The 15792-nt window shown below is 36.9% G+C and overlaps 1 protein-coding gene across 1 annotated transcript; it reads left to right on the top strand.

The window, feature by feature from the left end:
* Positions 1–65: 65 nt before the first annotated feature.
* LOC149375782 (uncharacterized) lies at positions 66–911 on the top strand. The gene has a single exon (XM_089596459.1). It carries the CDS (start codon positions 66–68, stop codon positions 909–911), a length of 846 nt encoding a protein of 281 aa, XP_089452585.1.
* Positions 912–15792: the final 14881 nt, after the last annotated feature.

Genomic DNA, 15792 nt, shown 5'->3' with positions numbered 1-15792 from the left:
ATATCGCTCAAGTGCTAACGCTGTGGAGATTTTTTAAGTTTGTATTTACAACGGACGTAGTCCAAATGTTTCGACAGATCCTTATACACCCGGACGACAGGGACTGGCAACGAGTGCTCTGGCGCTCCTCCACCGCCGAGCCCATCACGGACTATCGGTGCACGACTATCACCTACGGGACGGCCTCTGCGCCTTACTTGGCGCTCAAGGTCATGCAAACTCTCGCCACGGACGGCGCCGAGACTCACCCACATGCCGCTGAGACACTACGCCGTCGACTCTACGTCGACGACCTATTTGCTGGAGCGAACACGCTGGACCAGGCGCGCGAGCTGCGCGACGAGACGATTCAGCTGCTGTCATCCGCCGGCATGGCGCTAGGCAAATGGGCAAGCAACAACTCCTTCATCCTTGAGGGGCTTGGAGCAATAGCGGCTAAGGCCATTAACCTCAAGCAGGATGACGCCGTGTCAACACTGGGCCTGCAGTGGCTGCCCAGCTCAGACTCCTTCACCTTCAAACCAAAGGGGATGTTCTTCGGTCATGAAATCACCAAGCGCGTCGTGCTGTCAGAGATTGCGCGACTCTTTGACCCTCTTGGCTGGATAGCTCCGATGATCGTAAGTGCAAAGATTGTTTTACAGGATATTTGGCTCCTCAACCTCGAGTGGGATGAGCTGCTTCCCGATGACCTCCAGCCACGCTGGACGCGCTTTCGAAGTGAGATGCAACAGATCTCGCTCATAAGCCTCCCGTGGTGGCTGGGTGGCCTCAAGGCCGAGGAATGGCACCTGCATAGATTCGCTGACGCCTCAAAGCGAGCTTATTCAGCAGCGATTTATGCGGTGTACCCAAATCGCTCTGCTCAGCTCCTCTTTGCAAAAACAAAGTTGGCGCCCACCAAAGTTTAGTCGCTGCCTAGACTCGAACTGTGCGGCGCAGTGCTGGCCGTACGATTGGCCAAGCACGTGTCGGACGCTTCACCAATCAAGCTGAGTCGCATCCACCTCTGGTCAGACTCACGCGTGGTGCTGGACTGGCTGAAGACTCATCCAGCCCACTGGCCAACCTTCGCAGGAGCACACTGGGAAGAGCCGTCTGGAGCCAAAGACCAGCATGGAGCACGTCACTTAGGCTATAACCACTGAAAGTCGGGCTCAACGCGTTGAAAACAACGCGCAGTTTGCGACCTTGGTCACCGTGCTGCGTGCCATGATGTCGGATATAGTACACTGGACGGTGCGATGCAGCGAGTTGGTCATCAGTAAGGGGCTTCATATAACCGAGGGTAATGTACTCTGCCATGAACCAGGCGTACTCAGAAGCCATCTCGGGAGTCCGATGTAGCCGACGATGCAACGAGCGCAAGCCAGCGGTGGTGCCCTGAAGACTGTCACCTAGAAGGCGCACAGCGTCATGTTTCAGCAGAAGTCGCACAATGTAACGCCCGTCGTCAGCGCGATGATAATCGGCGAAGATTCGCTCGCATTCCACATCCTCAGGCGCTTGGCGGCTGACATGTGGCACCTCCTCGATCTCCCAGAACCGCTAAAGCTGCGCAGCCAGCTCTTGATCCCAGGGCGACTGGGTGTTCGTGTGCAGAGTTGTGCCTGCGATGAGGGCGTTCGAGCCCAGACCAGGGGCACGGCCGACGAGAGTCCAGCCAATAGCCGTGCGCTGTCCGACGAGCTTGTCACGCTGAACGTAACCTGGTTCGATGAGGCGGTGGTAAACGTCGACTCTGAGCAGAATGTTTACACGGCGAGGTGTGCCAAACGCTGGATTGGCCAGAGGCTGAAGATCGAGCCACTGTCTCATCACGGCTGGGTGCAAGGGGCCAGACAGAGAGGTGAGCCTGAGCCGCGGCAAGCACAGCGCTGTCAGTTGGATTGGCGGTGCATGCTCTCCAGTTTCAAGGCGTAGATGCGCTTGGGTTCTCGAAGGGATGGTCAACCCTCCCCAAACCCCATGAATGCTCGCCTCGTTGACTTCTAGCGCTGTGCCGAGCTGCTGGGCCAACCGGATGGAGATGAGTGTAACCTCAGAGCACGCATCAGGGAGAGCTCGACCGGCGACTCGTCGGCCAGTGGGACCTGTTAGCTAGACAAGAGCGTTCGGAAGTACGGTGAGTCAAGACGATGGAGGCCCCTGATGCTGTGAGTCGGTGGTAGGTGGGCCCGCAGGGTCGACTTTTGGCTTCTTGGGCGATGGTGACTCCAGGAGACTCACGTGATTGGCCTGGAACGTGTTTCAGTAGCCGTCCAGCAGCTCGAGCCTCACTTCCACGAGACCTAGGCTCCAGTTCGGGGGGTCGATCTTCTCGACGTCACGTGCGAACCGGCTGATGACGCTGGCGAAGGCGCTCTGGGAGCCGAGCAGGCTCGTCCAATCGTCGTTCGACCTGAAAAAACGATCACTAGCTTGACGTTTGCACGAAGCATGTCTTGCCTCCGGGCCACGAGTGGCAGGGCCATGTCATCGCCAGACGCGACACAGCTGTCGACGCACGGCGCATCGACGGCAGACAAAACAAATAGAAGGAGAGTAAAAGAGAAAGAGTGTGAGAGAGAACACGAAAGGGCGAGGATGCCAGAAGGGACGTGCGTAGACCACGCGCACGCAAGCTACACAAGCTTCGAAGCCTGTTCCTCAGCGTCGACCCCCCGGGCCAGCGAAGCGCAACAGCTCCGCCACGCGAGGCGGACGCGCGCGATACGGGGCCAACATGGTGGCCGCGACCGATGAGGATACCACGAGCGCTTGATCGTGGCTAACAATGGCGGCCGCGAAAGCCTCGCTTTCCGACGTTTTAATGGCGTCGAACAAAGCGTCACATCGACAGCTGTACGGCCTCATCTCTGCCGTGGCCGAGCACAGCTGCTGGACCGCGGGCTCTGTGGCGACCGTGGCAGCCACCGTGTGCACGCTGTTGATAACGCGAGTGCCAGCAAGGCAAGTATTAATGGCGGCACGACTTTGTCGTGGCGAACACCTGTGTCAAATCGTGGGAACTGTGTCGACCACGACGACCTCCATTACACAACATTTCTTTAAACTGTACTTACATTACGCTGTGTAAGTCGAATCGCAGACTGTGACCACCCTAGCTGTGGCGTTGGACGCTCTTCTCCTCGGGATCCGGCTCGAAGGACCAAATGTTTGTTTTTACTGCTTTATTTATTCGTATTGGATTACAAATGCGTTACAACACTTTAATCAAAAGGAAAGGCACCAGGGATAGTCGCTTCGGCGTGTAGTCGTCGTCTTCTTCTTCTCTCCTTCTCAGGTGTGGCGTGCGACTGTCCTCACTGAGCCCTCGTACACGAGTGAGTCCCACCGGCCAAGCGCGGTGACGCACGAGGTGGGAAACCGGGAGAGAGTGCAGCGACCGACGTTGCATGGCAGGGCGCGGGTCCCCGCTCGGTCGGTAAGAAAACCCGAACACTCCACTATCTCCCAAAATCGTTGTAAAAACCTGAGGCTCTTCTGAACAGTGTAGAGAGATAGTACTGTGAATAAAAGATTTAACTGAATTTATTGGACCCAATAAGATACATCCTAGAAGAGTATGAGTGGCGATTGATTCGTCAGGACTACCTCTTTAGATTTCTTCCTCTACAGCCCTTGCATGAACTTCATCTTTTAGGATAATGTCTATTTTGTCAAAGCTAGTAAAATGTATGTCAGCTAGTTTAAGGCCTTTCAAGTACCTTAAACTAGTTCCGTATCGACTAATTGAAGGTTGATAAGAAAAGATCTGTGGCAAAACCTTAGCTTCTACCAACATCTTAAATTGTGATGCAAACCTTGGATTCGTTCTGAAACTAATAGTTACCTTCGCCACTTCGACAATAGTGCCACCAGATTCAGGGATGGGAATGCTAAAACGATGTCGTTTTAGCTTTAATATGTTGCAAAGAGAACTATACACAATAAAGCATTGCGAGCATTGATCTATAAGAGCTCTTACTAACAAACGTACACCACTTGGACCAATGACATGAACACAGAACGTACCTAAAAATACACCACTTTTACTAGAGAGAAGTAACTTGACATGATGCAAGGTTTTCTTGAAATTTTGTCTCTTTAGTGCTAAGGAAATAACATAATCCTCGTGTTCCTAACTCTGAGTAAACTTTTGTTAATGCAGGAAGGTATGGTGACTTCTCTTGTACGTTAGACAACTATACTTGGATTTGCAATCCTTTAACCAATGCTGACCTAAGCAATTTGAGCATAGTTTATCATTTACAATAAATTTATTACCAACCTCGATAAAAAAAGCTTCAAAACAATCACACTTACTCAAAGTGTAAGCGCCTTTGGACATTAAACAAGTCGGCATTTCCTTAACAGTACGCTGGTTTTCAATTGGCTCAGAATAAGCATGGGATTGGTGGGAGATTGTAGAGAGATATCTAGAATTCGATTTCACTATTTGAGATTTAGGAGTGGTGTTAACGATCTCACAAGATTTTAAAGTTATCATCTAAGATGAGATGAATTCACGTAAATTAGCAAGAGTGGGTGGTTCTGTACTACTTCCAAAAAAATTGTGCCAATCGTGAGTAGTAAGAACATCAAATTTGCAAACAACTAGAGCAATGTAAGAATCACCGGTTCCCAAGTCATGGCCGAAGGCATAAAGTAAGTCCATGGGGTTGAGCATCTCTTAACAAAGGCATTTTAGTTCTAACCCTGCTTCCAACTTCATAGGTTAACATAAAATAGTACCTTGAAGATAATGATTTACAAGATGGCACCAACTATTGTTATAATTTGACAAGGTCTGCTAAGCTGAAGGCTATTAATCGGCAGTCCATTGAATAGATTAAATCATTTCAAGAGCTTCTCCACTTATGTACGCACGTAGTTGGTAGAATTTTACATGAATATTCTCTACGTCATCTTTGCTATCAACTATCCAAAAGTATCACGAAAGATCTCCCACTCAGAATACTTTCCTGAAAATTTAGGTAGATCAATACGAAAAAGATACGAGTTACTAGTTACCTGAACTATCAGATTAAATTGAGTTGGGAAAATAATAGGTGACTCTTAAGCTTTAACCTTTCTTATAAAATTGTATAAAATCTTCTTAATCTGCATAATACAGATCTTTGACTTTCTCGATTAACTCAGATGTGAAATATAAGTGATTCTCATCAAAAGAATTAATTGACATAATCGCTTCATGATTCTCATTCAATTTCAACAGAAGTTAATCTAAGGCCTTTATAGAAGTCTCTGCTCTTCCCCTAGTCATTTTCTCTCAACCAGTTTTCTTAAAGTTCTCAAAATAATTACTTATTTTCGTATGTACATTAACTTGTTTTTTATATAGGTTTTTTATTTAAAATAACAAATCAAAATAACGAGAGAAAAGGCAAAGTTCTATCCAAACGATACACACCTGCATATAATTAAATATAATACCTTAATGTCTCTAATCAATCACATTTATACTTCTGCTATTTGCAGCTGCTATTTCCAAATGTTTGGGAACTAAATTGAAATGAGAAATTTGTACTCAAGTAATTAAGTATTAATACTCATGAATTAAGGGATTTGTACTCAAGTAATTAAGTAATCATACCCAAGAATTGAGACACTTGTTAATACTTAACTTCATTTAAATATAAGTAACTTCAATCCTTATTACACCACTAACTATTATAACTGTCTAACTTCTACGATCAATTACGAATAATCGTAAATATAGTTGATGCCTGAACGCTGAGCAAGTTTACAAAAAAAAATTATTGAAATGTATCGAGACTTGAACTAAACAATAGAACTCTCGCCTTGAGTATGTAGGGGCATGACGATCAGTCACGGACTGGCCGACTCGTGCCGTTCTCGCTGGAAAAGAGCCACTTCTACTTTATAAGTGCGATGATTAGAGAAAAGGGACAACGCGCTTTAAATCCTCATAGATTCACTTTGATATCATCAAGATTTATCAAGTTATATCATTGGACTCGCCAAACTATGACTTCAATTCTAAATACCTTTAACTATTCTTTCTATGTATTTAACATCCTGTTTACGTATTCTAATTAAGTAAGTATGCATATTTATAATTTTTACTTCTTGTTATACAAAGTTTTTTACTTTTATGCATTTAAGTTAGCTTCTTGAATAACATCCAACTTTAATTGTAAAACATAAAAATTTGAATGGAGAAATTACCCCTGAAGTTGTACCCTCTAGGACTTTATGTCTATGTACGTAAGAATAATTTATTAATTATTCTTTTATATTTGATGGAAAAAATGTATTTCGTTTAATCAATGTAGTGCTTCCTATGAGGTTAGATTTATAGGACACTTAGCTGTTGGTAACGTGTAGAAGCACGGCCATTGCCAAGTTCATCAAAAACTTTGGCAATAACGACACTATTCATCTATCACGCTTAGCACTATATCGTATGTCTCTGTTAAAAGCTTTTGCGTGAGTTTTAATGCCAAGCATCTGCTTGACACATGTCCAGCTATTCATAAACTTACAGTGAATTAGCAGATCTGGTAAAGATAAAAAAGTTGTGCAGAAGTTTCTTGCATGCACATCAAAATAAGAGCGATGCCTATTATTGTAAACGTTGTAGTTATTATCACCACACTGCGTTGCTTCTTCTAACAGCTCACTTATCACTTCACGCTTGAAGTTATACGGAGCAGAAATACAAGCCCGATTATTTAGAGAATGTATCACAGCATTTAAATTTCTTATCAAAAATATCATTTTCTTTTATGATGCTACTATCGTGCTTCTAAGCTTAAAAAGTCACCTCGTGATTTAGAAGTATTCGACGCAAATAGAGAAGGAAAAATTCGAGCGCTCGATGGCAGAGTAGTACGGTGGCACGTGCGATCAATGGACAATCCAGCCAATGTCTTATCGCGTGGTCAAACTCCTGCCAACTTCATACAAAATCCAACTAGGCTTTTGGGTTCGTCGTGGCTCATACAGCATGAGTCTTGTTAGCCGAGGGGCGTCAAAGTTATCTGCTTTGAGCGTTTACTTCGTGGTAATTGCTTACCAACAGTTTATTGTTGTGATTTGTTTGCTCAATTTTCTTATTCAAATCACTCAACGGGATTAATTACGGATTATTTATGTTTTGAAAAGTCTAACAAAAATTACCATGTTAAAAACATTTACGTGGAAGAGAAGCATGAGGTGGAGAAAATAATTTTGCATTTAATGCAAGCCAAGCGTTTCGTGATAGAAGTAAATTTAATAAAGCAGAGAAAAGAGAATCTAAAATTCATGGTGATCAGAAGCATCCTATTTATTTACTGTCAAAACACCTAATAACAGACTTACGAATACGTCTGCTGCATACAATACATGGCTTAAGTGGTATTTCATCTACTATTTCATTACTATTTGTAATATTTTAAGATTGTTTTCTGCTAAGTAAATGATATCATTAGCTTGCTTGTAATGCATTGTCTTAAGCCCCTCTTTCAAATGTTTTGTGGGTCTACCTTCTTTAGTGCTATAAGGCCTTTTCAATTTTCTTGGTCAACCTGTAGTACCACTTGGGATTCGTTTCATTCTACGGGGAGATCTTGGCATACTGAAGAATCTGCAGTATAGAATTATTCTATCGAGAGACGATGAAAAGCTGGTTGATTACATGCAATGAAGCCCTTTTTTACAAACTTTCAAATTAAAGTATACTTACAATATACAGTGGTTATAAGGGTCAATAATTGTAGTGAATATATTTTCGATGTGAAAAGTTTGTAAGAATTTACAATAGATATAAAACGTGTGAGCGTTTGAGTATTAACATTAATTTGTATAGCTAGCTTGTTTGAGAGTAGCGTGGTGTCAGTTTAGGTCCATGGTTAGTACGTAAGATACTTTTTTATAATTAAGATGGTATAATAAAGCTTAAACTAGTATTGTTAATGCAAATAATTCTCTAGTTTGACCACATTTCTTCTTAAATAATTAAATTATACTTAGTTATCAGGTAACCGTTTAGTAAAATCTTGAGACTGTTAGTAATACAGTATTTCCAGGTGAGAAAAATAGTTTGCATATTTATAATTTCTTTCCGATAACAACGATTGTAGCTAATATTATGCTAGACACAATTTTTACTTAAATTTTAGTGTTCAATAAAACAGTATTTTTTAAATTTAAAATATAATAACTTTTTTTATGGTAGGCCTCCACATTGGAATTACTATTGTGAATTTTCAGAGATCTGACTATACGTTTGTAGTTAACATCCCCGGAAGACTAGAAGTCTACAGAAACTTGATGAGTATGACAAATTTTTTTTTTATACATAAAAAAAGAACATTTTTGCAAGTTGAGAGAAATAATGATATACTTATAATTTTTCTTTCAAAAACAATAACTTAAATCGAAATTTTACTCAATTTACTTTTTAATAAGAATAACGTACAAAGTGCGACGAATCTTTGTTAACTAAAAAATTTTGTGTTCTTGATTACTTCGCCACTGTTTTAAGCATAGAATCATGTTAGGCATTACCAGACAAGTTTGTGTACCAATTTTAATGAAATTTTATTTATTGAATAGTAAGTTAGACAGTTTTTAGCAAAAAAGTTGCATGTTTAGGTTGGCTTCAGAGTATTTTGTAATTTTGCGCTCCCAGAGCCAATGTTTAGACCATATTTTTATCTTGTCTATTTTTGTGTATTGTATTCTTACCATAAAAATATCTTGTCTTCTGATTGTTTTCAAGATACTTAACTGTTGACCGTTGGTTGAGGAAGTAGAAACTAAGAATACCTTTTTAATAAGTATGCTATTTGGACGTACGACTAAGGAGAAGGCTGATAAGATTCTTACCCAATCAGGCTACCCGAACTATTTGGGGTTATTTTTTTCAACCTACTGTTGCATTATAAGTTGCTCTGGTAGCACGTTGGTAAAAAGAACAACCGTAAAACCCTGAAGTGTTAGAGCAAATTGATCTCTGGATGGACGTCTCAATGTACTACGCCAGATACGTTTGTTTTTTCATGATACTTGGTGATCTTGGTGGTTTTAGAGAAAGTTTAAAGTAATTTGCTTGTCTATTAGAGAAGAGTGTCATCAGGGTAGAGTTTGACGTAATTCGCTTGTCTATGAGAGAAGAGTGTCATTGGTGGCTGGGTTACACAGCTGCTTGAGTAACAACTGTGTTCTTGATCTCCTGCTAGTGAACGGTCATAGTAATTGACTGTTTGCTTAGAGATATTATAACTAGGCTCACTTTTTTTGATTGCAGGTAGTTTTTATTTTACTTGAACGGCACCTAGTAGATTTCACTAAACTGAAGTGAAGAGCTACCCTACTTTTGCCAAACTGTAAGCTTATACATCGCTATTGTTATTAATTTTTTTCCAAATTCAGGCCAAATAAAAACTCTGTAGAGAGTGTCATGAATCGGCGTGCTAAATTTTAGCAAAACCTATTGAGTCTTTTTCGTGTTTAGTAATAATAACGACTCTTAGAACTTTGCTGTACATATTAGTCAAATATGTTCACGTACTCTTTGGAAGCAATGTTAGAAACAAAAAACATCTATATGTATAAATTATCCATCTAGACCATACGTTGACAACTAGGCAGCTAAATAAGAATTTTGAATCAGTTAACAATAATTTTGATGAAGTCAGTTTTAATTACACTCTAAACAAGTTGGATCGTAGTAATCCTTAAATAATTTTAATAAAATTTATTGTTATAAAACCAAATCTTTTCTCTGAATGTATATAAAGTTCTTATCATATATAATGATAATTTTATCATAGATGTAGGTATATATTGAATTTTTTTGTCTTATTTTCTACAACCTGCATTAAACTTCACTTTTTGTAATTAAAACTTGTACCTGAAAAATCAACCATTTATAGAACGATGACTTTTTGCTCTTTATCAATCTGAAATACAGAGAATGTGGGCAAACTTATGATAAAGTATTTAATAAAAGCGCAAAATCTCATACACTGATATCCCTTAGCTAAATATCTTGGAACATATATAACCGTTATAAGTACTAACTGTTTTTAACATTCTAGTAATGGTACCAATTTTTTTATGGTTATGCTTTTAAACTTATGTACTTTTTTTTTAGCTTTTGGTAGTGTCAGTAAAAGGATTTATGAGCAAAGTTTTGTCTCATAGTTACGAGATTGTTTAATATTAAACTATTTATGCTAATTGTATTAAGTATTCTATTTTGTATTGCTTAAACAACTTTCACAGTATTATCGTGAGCCTTTTAAATGCTACTATCACATTACTTGCTTCGCTATAAAGAAAGGCGTAAAAAGTTTGTTTTTGAGTATCATAATATATTTATTCATAAATTTCGTAAAAAATGTAAACTAACTATTAAGCACTTTTTATTGTATGTTTAACATATTTGTTACTTTTAAAGTTAAAATAAAAAACTAACCCTACATAAAGGTGGTGTTCTACTGTTTGTATTGTCTTTTTTTATAGTATTCTTAATTTTTCTGGTGACACTACCACTGTGGTGTATTATATTGTGTTGGCTTCTATTGTTTGACTTATTATAAATAAATATAAAAATATTATCAAAAGCACTGTTTGCTTAGTCCACACAATTCTGAATTGGTTTTCAGTGAATATGTTGTTTTAAAAAAAAAAGTTGAAAGTCCATAATGTAATGATTTTCCAAATATCTTACCAAAGTTTGATAAAAGTAAGATTTGTTTATAATTTTTATATTTCTACTTGCTTCCAAATTTCTAAATGGGTATTACTTTAACTTATTTTAAAGCACAAGGTCATGTTAAATGTACCATTCATAAATTAAAATATCAAAGAACAATAAACTCATTTCATTTGTCTTACCATTTCTACTTTTTAGTTGCCATATTGTACTTTAGATGTCATATGTATTAGTAGGTAGTATACAAACTGGTTCTTTGTACACTGAAGGTAAATGTCTTGTTTAATTCATTATTTAAGTAAATTTATCACTTTAAATCTCACCTGCATTATTAAAATTATTAAATAACATATTAAAATAAAATTTTTTTTCTCGTGGTGCATTACTGTATTTGTCGTAAGCAATAGTCATTGCACTGTTATTGTCTAGTAGTTTTTTGCTGAACTGAAAAGTACTAATTGGTCATAGTTGCTTTGCTTTGTTACAATTATTATTATTAATTTTTTCAAATGTTTTACTGACACGTTTTATATTGCTTCGTCCAAAATTTTAACATTATTTTCGTATTACATTTTTAAGGTATATTGTCTTCATTATTTTTAATTTTCCATCATAACATTTTTTTCCTTGTACAAGATTCAGCTATTGCTGTAGAAATTCATGTTTTGTTTAGTATCATGCAGTACTTTTTCCGCTTCGGCTTGCCTTACGTTTAATACGATTCCATATAATACTATATGCCATGAATAAAAGTATTTATTTCTTTTTTTGGGTTACTTATTGGAAGTGGTAAATTAAAATCAATGAGTTCTGCTATTAAATAAGGTTTATTGTGATTCAAATAAAATGTAGGGTTTTTTCAATGTACTGTTTCAAGCTTTATTTTATTTAACAAAGAATAGAAAATGATCAAGTGTTGAAAACTTTTATTTAAAAGGAATTGCTTGTAAGGTTTCAGCTTTTTTCATTATGTCATTAGTATACAAGCCAGTTCCATTATTTTTCAGTGGCTGGGTCGTACAAGTAAATCCTTGACAATATCCATTTTCTAACAAGCTGTTAAAAAAATCCTTAGTAAGTGTATTACCCCTTCGAACCTTTACATTAAGCTTTTAACTAATAAACAATTTTTTATTTATTTTTATTTTTAAATATTATTTTGGACTAAGAATAAATGTAGTAGTTTAAAAATTATGGTATCCATACATTACAAAAGTAGCCATTTTACAATCGTTATTGAGTAATAAGCATGTAAGTAAGACACTAAGTCTGTTTGAACTATTGTGGTATGATTTTGTGTATTATTATTGTTTGGTTATATGACCATGCCATCTGATTTCTTATTTTGCTAATAGAAGTAGGCATGCGGAGCAAACAGAAGGCATAGCTTCACTAGTGTACATGGGTCATTCTACAAAATTTGCAATATTTTCATGACCTGATCAAGATTTTTAAAATTAAATGCTTAGAGTGTTTTTTTTTTCATTATTTTTTTCATGTTATATAAGGTCTTTAGTAGTTGAAATCTTTTGAGCCCATTTTTACAACTTCTTATTAAAAACTCATGTGAAATTAAATGAATTTTTATTTTAATTTATAAAGAGCGTTACGTGAATGGCAAGTATGTCATAACCGTAACGGTTTTTTCCTTGCAATTGTGAAGCTCCAAGATAAAACTTTTTAACAAAGTTCAGTTTGTCACTCTTGCACCTTATACACCTTCGTTCACAACAGTCATCAACTTGATGATTTCAAATTCCTTTGAGATTAGGGGCGCTACGGTCGTGACCGCTTATTTTACTGGAAAAGTGCTAGGTACTAGCAGCGATACTACAAGTAGCCACATTAAAATAAGGCGTTGCAAAAGAATTGAAAGTATTCTAGTATACTCAAAAACACAAAATGAACTATTCCAAGGGTTAAAAAATCGATCAATGAGCCAAATTAAATTATTTGTGAAAAACAATTCAAAAGTGGCAAAAGAAAGTTTTACAAATAAAACGTCCTGTACATAAAAATGAGATTATTTCTCGGTTCTAAGCTATAAGATTAGGTGCTTAACACTTTAAACATAAAGATGATACATCTTTTAAAAATTAAAAAATTAACATCTAGGGACCGAAAGCTATAGCAAATGCAATTTTTTAATGCTTTGTAATACCGTTAAGACATTTTTGCCTGTTTTTCAGGCTTACAGCCACGCATAAAATATTTTGACATGATCTCAAAAATGCGTTAATGAAAAATTGGTTAACATGGTTTGAAAAAAGTTCTGACTCGAAATTATTCGATTCTTCATTTGTAAGCACAGGCGTCATGAAATATCGCATTTTTTGTAAAATAAACCACACACACACACATACACACACACACGCGCGCGCGCGCGCACGTATATAAGAAATTTTACGTTAACCGAGACACTTGTATGGCCAAAAATCCTTGAGATCTAAGAAACTATTTTTGGGTTTAGATTTTTGGTCTATTAACACGCTTGGAAAATTGACCCAGCATTTTAAAGAAAGTCTCAAGAATATTCTAGTTGGCTTAAATTCTAGATTTTGGTCTCATATTAAAAGAAATTGACCATTGGCATATAAGACAAAATTGTTAAATACTCTGGTGAAGGGAGGACACTCGTTAAAAATTTAATATTAGATGTCAAGATATTTAAAATGGGATGTTTAATATGGCAGCTCATTATTAAAAAGTAAAAGTAGTTTGAATGAAAAAAATATTGTGTTATTCTGCATAAATTTCTAAATAAAAAATGTCTTCTGCTAATTTTTTAATGGAATTGCCATAATTACGGAAAAATTCAAAAATTACGGAGCACCACAAAATAATGCCAAAACCGGACCACTTGTATATTATGTTTTTGGGTTGCTGAAAACACATTTGAGCTCAGAAGTCTTCTTTTAGCTTGCATTTACTCTCTAACCTTAAAGAATTGTCCATATCTACAAAAAAAAAGACATAAGTTGTTGGAAGTATAACGATCTTATCTAAATGTGTTATTTATTGCATACATCACGTCAGCTGTCATTAGAACTTTATCCTGAGAGGTCATTTGATCAGACACCTGTTATCTACCTAACCTTATCTTAAAAACCCACACAACTCCATAATGTAAATCTTTACTTTGAATAACTTTTCTAATAAGAATCCATAAGCTCCTAACTACTTTCATGCAGAAGTTTTTAAAGTCTCTGGACTCTTGAAATCATTACATGACCTTTAGAACATCCAACATAACCCTCAAAATGCCCATAACCTCGTAACGAAAATCTTTAAACCTAACAGCCTTACGAAAAAATGTCTATAAATTCGTTACTATTTTAGATATGAGCTCTTCAACTCTCCAAACTCTTGAGCCAAACCTATGACGTATAAGACACCTAACATTACCTCAAAAAATTTGGTAATCCAGTAAAAATAATCTTTGACAAAATAGCTTTACTACCCAAAGTTTATAAACTTTTTAGTGATTTAGACATAAGCTATCACAGTCTCAGACTCTAAATCCAATCTTTTGAGCCCTAGGACACCAGAAGTAACCCTAAAAATCTATGACTATATGACTCTCAATGTTCATTGAGTCTGAAAAAATTTTTCAAATCGACTAATATCTAGGAAACGTACCATATTAAAAGCAAAAATTATGGTAGTATATATTTTGTTAGTTGCTTAATTAAGTTTAAGTATTATTATTCTTTTTTAATAGAAATGTGTTGTCCTATTTATACTTCTTAGCTTACTTATTTTACTAAAAAAAAAGTCACATTTTTAACACTTTTTTGGGTACATAACAAGTTGACCATCGGTGGTAAATACTCTTGAGTTATATTTGTTTCAAAATCCACTTCCAGTATGTTTTCTTTATCAAGACTAAAGTGGTGGGTCCGAAACATTAAAGTAGCCTCCCAAACTGCATGTCCAACATCGGTTGATAATCTAAACACATATAAACACTACCTTCCTAACAGGAGTTCCAAAAAGGCTAAAATACCTCTATGTCTTGGCTTTAATCATTCTGCATTCTGGGCACTTTTACAAAGGTGATACTCTGCACACATTTTTCCCTCTAATTGTCGATGTTTAAGAAACACTTAGTAAAACTTAGCGAGGGTGTTACACTGTTGGTCGGGATGCACCAAAATGGAACAAGAACACTTTTCTAAGCTTGATTTCATTATTTCTAAAATTATAACACTTCTTCTTTTAAATCTTCTCTTCTGCAGACATGCATTTACGAAAAAAACATTCTCTACGTTTTTGTGTATAAGATATTTTTCTAACTGACGATTACGAGATTTCACTATTTTTATTAAATAACTTGTAAAATATAAATGCATAGAATAAGTATCGAAATAGATTCTCCGTATAACTGAACACTGACGGAGCCGATGTAAAGCCATGATAAAGAAAATAAAATAAAATTTTTGAATGTGTTCACATTTAAAGAAACAGTTTGTTACTCATAAGGCGCTAGGGTCATGAAGGTGGATTAATCACAAAAATAAAAACGTAAGGAAAAATTAAGAAGTCGTATAACTCACACAACCTAACAGTATTTATAAGTCTTAGTGGTGATGTATGAAAATTTAAAAATAGTTTGCAAAACTGTTTTATAAAACAAACAATATTTTGATACGAAGCGTTAAACAAAATATTCCAATATTTTACAATAATACTTTTTCCATTCAATTTAAAATGTATGCCATTTAAAAGTATTTCTAAGTGGTACGTAGTTAATTTTAAAAATACCATGTCAAAATTTTGTTTTAAAACAAAATTATAAATTGCAGAATACACATGTTTGTAACGATACACAGTTGCGTAACGATTTTGAATCAGCTTTTCCAAATTTGACACACTGGTTTTGTTCACTAGATTTATACTTTCTAATAAGACAGCTAACATATTTACAATAAATTTCTTGCATTTAATGACTAGCATTTATGTACACTCGATATGGTGTAGTCTTTTATCTACACATATGTCAGCATAAGTCAATCTTAAAAAGGTACAGTGTTGTACAAGATAATGTAAATATCAACTTGATATTACCCACTTGTATGAGTTCCACGTAACTAATGTTTTTGTCATTAAATTATTCA

The sequence above is a fragment of the Copidosoma floridanum genome, unplaced genomic scaffold, assembly GCF_036245765.1.
Source record: "Copidosoma floridanum isolate Cflo_tuat_1 unplaced genomic scaffold, Cflo_Japanese_pri ptg000004l, whole genome shotgun sequence".
Taxonomy (NCBI): domain Eukaryota; kingdom Metazoa; phylum Arthropoda; class Insecta; order Hymenoptera; family Encyrtidae; genus Copidosoma; species Copidosoma floridanum.
This window is presented reverse-complemented; position numbering and strand designations above follow the sequence as displayed.